Below are 8417 nucleotides of genomic sequence, written 5' to 3'. Positions count from 1 at the left end.
AGCAGAGGATATAGCCCCAGATGACTCGATGATGGCCCAGGGATTGAGTGGCGCTTCTCGCAGGCGTTGGGAGTGCATCACCTACAATAAAACATACAAAAAGAAAGTGCAAAGTACTTAGAATATTGCTTGAATTTTTGCATAAAACTAAAGTACCGTGTTACTCACTTAGATAGGGTGACCTGATGTTTTTTACAAACTTTGTCCCAGTTGTCCCCATTTTTTTTTACCAAAACCAAAAAAAAAAAAACACACCTATATATTTCCTATGAACCTTAATATTCCAGGGGTCACAAGAATAAATTTATTTACCATGTAAAAGAGTTTTATGTACTTTGAGTTTAATCATTTTGGAAACTTTTTGCCGCTTGATAGGTTCGAATGCACCATAATTTACACTTAGATAAAGCTGTGAAGTGAAGACTTGTACAAGTTTGACTAACATCTTACCTTTGCGGTGACCACAGTATTAGTGCATCCTTCTGGTTGAAATGAGTATAAATCTTGCACCCAACCGTTAGTAAACAGTCCATGAGCTTCCAGAGATTTGTAGTTTCGGAATTCTTCAAGTGTATATGCACTAACACCATTAACAAGATAAAAAATGATGTCCATATTTGTAGTTGGTGGAAATAGCGAGGGATCGGCTGTCCATGCTTTAGCTGCTAGCTCATATGGATCTATATTGCTAATTGAGGTTAGCTTAGCTAAATACCGGTCTCTGGCGTCCTTATTGAGTTTATCTCTGTAAGGCTTCTTTTCGTTTTTATTGTGGATGTCCATATTGCTGAAGTTATTTAGCTGACGTCGCGGCTTTACTGTCAATCCTTGAACTCAAATGAACTTCGTTGCGATTAGGCAGGTTACCCCCCAAAATGGCGCCTCCTAGTGTCGAAGTCACGTGTCTGCAAAAGACCCATTGCGCACACCTGTTGACTATCTCACCGGTAAAGATAAGAAGCTTTTATACAACAGTTCTACAAACAGATTTTATTAGTTAACAGAACAAAAAAAATTGATTTGTTTGTTTATTTAAATATTTTTTGGCTCCGCCAACACAAACAGTTCATCAGGTGGAAGGAAACAAGGCTGTTGCTAGGCAACATGTCAACATTTTCAGAACAATGTGTCTCCACACACCAGCGCTGCTTTGTACCATTTACATCTACACATCAGCACCTGATCTGATGTCTGGTATCCAGGCCTCCCTCCTTCCTTTGTCCTGCTCTGAGTCTGATGAAATGTTGGTTTTGGAAGTTAAAACAGATGGATTAACGGTAATTAACGGTCCTTAGAACGCCTGTGAACTGTCCCAGAGCAGTTATCGGTAAATGCTCCATTCGTTTATCCATCCGACTCGGACGTCCGAGGATGTTGAAAAGTATCCAAGTCAGACGATGGAAAGTTGAATAAAACTCTCAAAGTGAGAACGTGGTGTCATATCCGAGGTCCAAGTCAGCTCGGAGCAATAGTACTCGTTGGAATGTCTCTTGTTCAATCAAATTACTCTGTAATTTGTTGTATACTGTAAACTGTTGTATGATTTTAAATATAGGTCAGCTGCCATCCTGCAGTAAAGACATTGGGTCATCTGCAGACTGCAGATTGCTACTGCAAACTGCAGGATGCCTTTTATTATTGTACTTTATTTTACATCCTTTTATTATCAGTGTCAATAACTTTTTGTTTTGTATTTCTTTCTTTCAGTGGACGGTGGGGCATATGTTAATGTTCATGCTCTGAGGTCTGGGGGCCAGTCCAAGCTCATGGTTCCTAAGATGAGACTTAAAACCAGGGGGGACAGGGCATTCTCTGTTGTTTGTCCCAGACTCTGGAACACTCTGCCCCTCTGTGTTTGAACAGCCCCCACTGTGGAGTGTTTTAAGTCTCGTCTGAAGGCCCACTTTTATTCTCTGGCTTTAACACTGCGTGACTTGTATGGTCCTATGTGTCTTTTACTGTTTTAGCTGATTGTCCTATTTTATTTTATTTTATTGGATTGGATTTATTGTATTATTTTATTGTTCTCTTATATTTTTTTTGTCTATTTTATAATTTTATTTATTTATTTTTTATTATGTATTTTAAATGTGCAGCACTTTGATGAACATGTTTCTGTTTTAAATGTGCTATATAAATAAAGTGGATTGGATTGGATAAGACGGTTCTCCGTGCCTCTCTGCTGTGGTGAGTTGAAGTACAAACAAATTTGTAGTTTTGTTTGCGAGGCAGCAAAAAAAAAAAAGACGGAACAAAGTAATCAGCATCTGCACCCTCAGGGCTAAGCCCCTGATCTCCTAGAATCCTAGATCCGCCCCTGCTTTTAAGCTTCCCTATGTGGCCTGTTTACAGAGTTGGTGCGTAATTAAAAAAAAGTAGTGTGCATAGTACCGCTGGTTATAATTTATTTGTTTTGTGTTTATCTGACTGACGTGTGTTGCTTTATTAACTCAATACTTGCTGGAATAAATTGTAAATGTCTCCCTAGGACGGCAGCTGCATATAAAATAAATAAATAAATACATTCTATGAATGTTTTTCCTATCTAAGTGAGTTTCTTCTGAGTCAGGACACGAATAATTGAGAGGAGAAAGAGGGAAAGAAAATAATAGTAATAATAGTATATGAAAAAACAGAAATTTATTTTATACAAATGTTTTATCTTTGGAACAGAATGAAGGTGTAATATATTCAACAAATTATTAACAGTTACTAACATGGTTTAAAACAACAAAATAACTCATTAAGATCTTATACAAACAGACAATGCCTATAAACTTACAATTAAAAATAGTTGGAATGGAAATTAATTTACGCATTATTTTATGTATTTTTCCAGGTGGTTAAAAATGAAATGAAGCAGCATGTGAACATGACTAGAACTGATCTACGTTAGGTCAGGTGTACTCATGTTCACTTAAACATGCAGCCAGCTGGAGCAGCTCCCTGTCTTCTGGGTCAACCTCCTCATCCTCCTCTGGATCAACCTCCTCGTCCTCCATGTCCAGCTGGTCACCTGCTGCTATACTAATATTGTGGAGGATGCAGCAGGCAGCGATTACTTTTGGGGCAAACGTCAGGCAGACCTCCAACGCCCTGAAGAAGATGGAACGCCACCGTGTCTTCAGATCACCAAAGGCACGCTCAATGATGTTAATCAGCCTTGGCGTGGTGTCTGTTGTAGCGTGCCTCCACTTGACCTGTACCAAATATAAAATTAACTTGTAATTTAGGTAATATGCTGATCTGTCTTAATCTTCTATCCAATTGATATAATCTATGTATCAATTGTGTGTCATTGCTGGCTCTATTTAAGGACAAGAAGGTAAGAGATCTTACTGGCAAGATGTTTCCCTATAGGATGCACCACAGACCAGCCAGCAGAGGGTCACCAGCACCTCTATCTCCTGTGGCCATCCATGGACCTTCTGGATGGATAGTAGCTGAAGGAGGAGGACGATGGTGGCCCTTCTTAGCCTGAAGGCTGGTTTCAGGTCCCCTTCATTAAAAAAATATTTGGAGGATCGGCACAGAGGTGTTTATCCTCACATATTTTGTTTCTGTTTCTTCCTGTAAATAAAAAATGCCAAATGTTAATTGTTTTTTGTCACGTTTTCTATGCATAAAACTATACCTGTTTAACATGCAGATTATTATAGTTCTCAAGAAAGAAAAGATAAAATGTATAGTGTTGTAAAACGAGTCAAGTATAGTAAATGTAACAAATGGCTTCCCTTCTCTGGTATTTTTACCATTTCACTGAAAAAATGGGCTGAACTAACTGCACATAATTTATAGATTAATCACTGTAAAGGTGGACAGACATAAAAATGTTTTTTTTTTCCTTCCTTAATGATCAATGCTGTGAAGGTCAGGAGGTGCAATAAAGTAGCTTAACCCTACTGTTATTAATGTTAAAACTGGGTCTTGATTTTTATTAATATAGGAAAAATAGTCACAATCTCAACCTGATCACGTTTTTAATATCATCATCAATGTTTTTTTTTTTTTTTTTTTTTTTTTTTTTTTTTAAGATAAAAGTAGGAAATAGGCTGTCAATCTTAAAATGCCTACCAGTTGGCAATAGATGGGTGAGCAAAGCCTGCCTTCTGAGCCTCCTCTGCTGCATCAATTTTCTCCTTGCTCGGATTTTCCTCCTCAACTGCATCACCTCCTCTTCAGCCTGCTGGTAAAGCTGACCAACGACCAGAGCAACAGCAATATTGCTCGTATTGCTCATTTTGCTTCTACAAAGTGCTTATTTTTTTAAAAGAAGATTCAATCGCCTCTACAACTACAACAATTACAACTCCCAAAGAAATTCCCGCTATTGCTGGTTTTATACCCACAGTTCTGTAATTATTTTAGATATTTTTTATACTTTTTAGAAATTAATTTAAATAAAAAACGTTTTCAATAAGATATGATGGTGTAGTGTATAAATAGTTTTGAACGTTAAAGGAATGCTCAAGCGCTGTGGGTGTGATGACGTCACGAGTATACTTCTGTTCCAATGCACAATACGTGCTGCGTAAAAAAAAAAAAAAAAAAAAAAAAAAAAAAAAAAAAAAAAAACAATACGTGCTGCGTGCTCGCGTTCTCGTCAAGTCCGATCTTCCTGTGTTCTTACCGAGAACAGACTTGACGAGAACGCGAGTCCGGACTCGCGTTCTCGTGAATTGAGAAACGGCCAGAAAGTTTTTTCAGACGTTATTGAACTGAGCTGAGACGCCATTACTGGGTGTCAGATCTCTGCTGAATAAACACGGAAATATTTGGAAGATTTTAAGAAGAAGCAGCTGAAACTTTTGGTGAGTTTGGCTGTTGAAATAATTCTATCCAGAATGGCTGAGAAAGCTCTGCTGGAAAGTTTCCTGAGCTGCCATGTGTGTTCAGAGACTTTCAGAGATCCTGTGTCTCTGAGCTGCAACCACAGCTTCTGTTCAAGCTGCCTGCAGAAATTCTGGGAACAAGCTGAAAACAAGAACTGTCCTATCTGTAAAAGAAAATCTTCCAAGGATAATCTTTTAGTAAACTTCACTCTGAAGGACCTGGCTGACTCTTTTACTGGAAGACAGAAATCTGGATCATCTGAGGCAGAAAAAGGAGCAAAGCAGGTGATGGTGGTCTGCAGCAAACACCAAGAAGACCCTAAACTGTTCTGTAAAGACGAGCAGAGAGCTGTGTGTCCTGTCTGTGAGTTTTCTCTCCACCAGAGTCACAAAGTGGTTCCTATAGAACAAGCAGTCAGTGAGCTGAAGGAGCAGCTGAGATCTGACTTAAAGTCTCTGCAGGACAAGAGGAACAAACACAAACAGGTGGAGAAAACATACGAGGATGTGATTCAACACTCCAAGAAGCAGCTGTTGTCCACAGAGAGACAGATCAGAGCAGAGTTCAACAAGCTCCACCAGTTCCTGAGAGAGGAAGAGGAGTCCAGACTGGCAGCTCTGAGGGAGGAAGAGGAGCAGAAGGGGAAGACTATCAGCAGAGAGATGAAGAGGATCCAGGAGCAGATCTCCTCTCTGTCAGACAGCATCTCTGCTGTTGAAGAAGACCTGCAGAAAGACAACGTGTCGTTCCTCAGCAGTTATAAAGCCACTCAGAGCAGAGCCAGAGGTCAGAGGTCACTGTCAGATCCACAGCTGGTCTCAGGAGCTCTGATAGATGTGGCCAAACACCTGGGCAACCTGTCCTTCAGAGTCTGGGAGAAGATGAAGGACAAGGTCCACTTCAGTCCTGTCATTCTGGACCCAAACACTGCAAATGGATTTCTCTACCTGTCTGATGATCTGACCAGTGTGAGACGTGGAGACACAGAGCAGCAGCTTCCTGATAATCCAGAGAGAAACACCATGTATAGGAATGTTTTTGGTTCTGAGGGCTTCAGCTCAGGGAAACACAGCTGGGAGGTGGAGGTGGGAGACCATCCTGACTGGATCACTGGTTATGTTAAAGAGTCAGTTGAGAGGAAGGGAGAGACATTTGCTTCACCAGAATATGGAATCTGGTGTTTATGGCATGGTGATGGAAAATACACTAATGGTGATGGTCAAACTCTCACCATGAAGAAGAATCTCCAGAAGATCAGAGTCCAGCTGGACTATGACAGGGGGGAGGTGTCCTTCTACGACCCTGAAGACATGTCTCACATCTACACTCACAGAGACACTTTCACTGAGAAACTCTTCCCTTACTTATTTGTTGGAGAAGCTGCTGATGCCAAAACTTCTGAAGTCAAAATCTGTCAAACTGAGATTTCTGTTTAAACTTTTGTTTTTGAGTTCTGTGAAATATCTAATATTTCGATCAGTGTTTCTATTTTCTTTCAGACTTTATTTTAAAATATTTTATTGACATATTTAATAATTTTAAGGTTTTAAATTTTTAATCTGAAACCAACAACAGAAATGGATAACTAAAAAATTAAATGAAAATCAAAACGTCTTTATCATTTTCAAAGTCTGTTATTTTGTGGAGACCATGTTTAAAATATTCCTCAAACTTTTTTTTTATTTGGTGGGTTTTTGTATTCTCTCTCACCAGCATTGGACATTTCCATAAATTCTAAGTTGTGTGAACAAGGATGATTTCTTTTAGTTTGGTTCTAACTCTCTATTGTAAAAATGTTTAACACAAGTTCAGAAATGACACAATGATCTCGGCTTTCTTAACTGCATTATCTTGTTAGTCTTGTTTTTAACTATTGTAATGATTCAGTTTAGCAGGAAACCTCTGAAAATAAACATTTACATCCAAGTTTCTCTCTCTGGTTGTTTTCTGCTCACTGAATATTTGTTTTATTTTCCTCAATGTAAAAGTTATTTCCATTCAAACTGCTGCTGAAAATCACGTTTGCTGGTTACTTTTAAAGGTTTTTTAGTTCTTCAACACATTTATTTATTTTACTTTGACCGTTTAAGAAAAACTCTGTAGTTCACTGGACTTCAAATCACAGTCAGAACCAGCAGCCAGTTCTATTAGTCCAGTTATTATTTATGCTGATAGAAAGCTTTAAATCACAAAGGTTTTTTTTCTCCTGAAACATTTATAGAATCAGTTCATATTCACCAGCAGAGAGTGGATTAATGGAGAACTGTTTCTGATAGCAGTTCTGTTGTTCCTCACAGTAAACTGGATCCAGAACCCGACCTGGTCCAGATGCTCCAGGTTCTGGTCTCTTTGGTTATACTTCCATTCTTACAATATTTTGGAAGAGATAGTTCCTTTATCTCTTCCAAAATATCCCCTTATTTCTTATTTCCTCTTTTTAAATCCAGTTTTCTTATTTCATTTATTTGGTCTGGCAAGTCCCCTCGTATTTCTAAATTACATCTGCAGAAGCTCACATTAGAAGGTGGACTTGGCTCGCCTGTCTTAAGGCACTACCACTGGGCCTGTGATGCTAGGGCTTGAACATTTTGGAATAAAAACAGTGACATCTGCAAGCCCTGTTGGCCGGAAATTGAGTCACAGAGTTTTATGTCTCATACTGGAGCATCTCTGTCCAGATTAATATTTACCGAAGTTGACATAGCAATTAGAAAGCTTGAGCATGATTCTATTTTCTGCAACTCTATTAAAAAATTAAAACAAATTAAGAGACTACTAGGCCCTCCTATGTTTTAAAAATCTTGCATTTATACCATGATAGATTCTGTGCTTTTGCAGTGGTCATACAAAGGTTTAATTGACACAGAGGATCTTTGTATTGATAATAAATTTGCATTATTTGCTCAGTTGCAAACAGGGTTCAATCTCCCACGAGAACATTTTACAGGTACCTGCAAGTCAATTATTAACCCAGTTTGAAAGTTTACCTGTACAACATGTTTTATGAGATAGTGGAGGAAATCTTGCACAACAAAACTTTCTCTATAGCAACTTCTTCAGCCTATATCAAAGACGACTTTATAAAAGATACAAATGCTGCTATTTCAGATGTTTTATGGGAGAAAGCTTAGGGTGGGATCAAAACAAGCTCAATTGAATTGAATTGAAATTAGTTAATGCTAGACTACAGCTTATACAGTTTAAAGTTATACATTGATTGCATTACTCTAAAATTAAGCTTAATAACCTTTTTTCTCTCTGTTTCCCCAAAATGTGATGGTACACTGGGTCATTTATTCCTTTTTCACCTACTCCTTAAAACTTTTTGTCTGACATTTTTCAATTGTACAGTACCATATATAAGAAGACAATAATACATGACGCTTTAACTGTGATACTTGGATGTTCCAATCAGACATTGTCCTGCTCTTACTGTGTTCAACAAGAACTCATGTTTGGCAAGACGGTTGCAAAAATAATTATTTTAGTAGAATGGAAATCTGTAGTACCTACCTCTTTCCATAAATGGCTATATGGTAACTTCCTTGTACCTTGAAGAGAAACGCCATAAACTGTCAGACAAT

At 38.3% G+C, this 8417-nt stretch overlaps 2 protein-coding genes across 2 annotated transcripts in view; one reads left to right on the top strand and one right to left on the bottom strand.

Moving 5' to 3' along the window:
- Positions 1 to 903, bottom strand: part of LOC118564878 — a 2413-nt gene extending 1510 nt beyond the window's left edge. The window contains exons 1-2 of the mRNA XM_036144211.1: positions 451 to 903; positions 1 to 81 (exon numbers count right to left, since the gene is read on the bottom strand). The exon at positions 1 to 81 is cut by the window's left edge and continues 1510 nt beyond it. Coding sequence (XP_036000104.1) covers positions 1 to 81; positions 451 to 783 — 414 coding nt within the window. The 5' untranslated portion in view covers positions 784 to 903. The remainder of the gene's footprint in view (positions 82 to 450) is intronic.
- Positions 904 to 4844: 3941 nt separating this feature from the next.
- Positions 4845 to 6759, top strand: LOC118564877 (nuclear factor 7, brain-like). The gene has a single exon (XM_036144210.1). The coding sequence runs from the start codon at positions 4845 to 4847 to the stop codon at positions 6267 to 6269; it is 1425 nt and encodes a 474-aa protein (XP_036000103.1). The 3' UTR covers positions 6270 to 6759.
- The last annotated feature ends 1658 nt before the right edge of the window (positions 6760 to 8417 follow it).

Source organism: Fundulus heteroclitus, chromosome 12 (genome assembly GCF_011125445.2).
Source record: "Fundulus heteroclitus isolate FHET01 chromosome 12, MU-UCD_Fhet_4.1, whole genome shotgun sequence".
Taxonomy (NCBI): Eukaryota; Metazoa; Chordata; class Actinopteri; order Cyprinodontiformes; family Fundulidae; genus Fundulus; species Fundulus heteroclitus.
The sequence above is the reverse complement of the archived record's forward strand: the minus strand, read 5'-3'. Positions and strand labels throughout refer to the sequence as shown.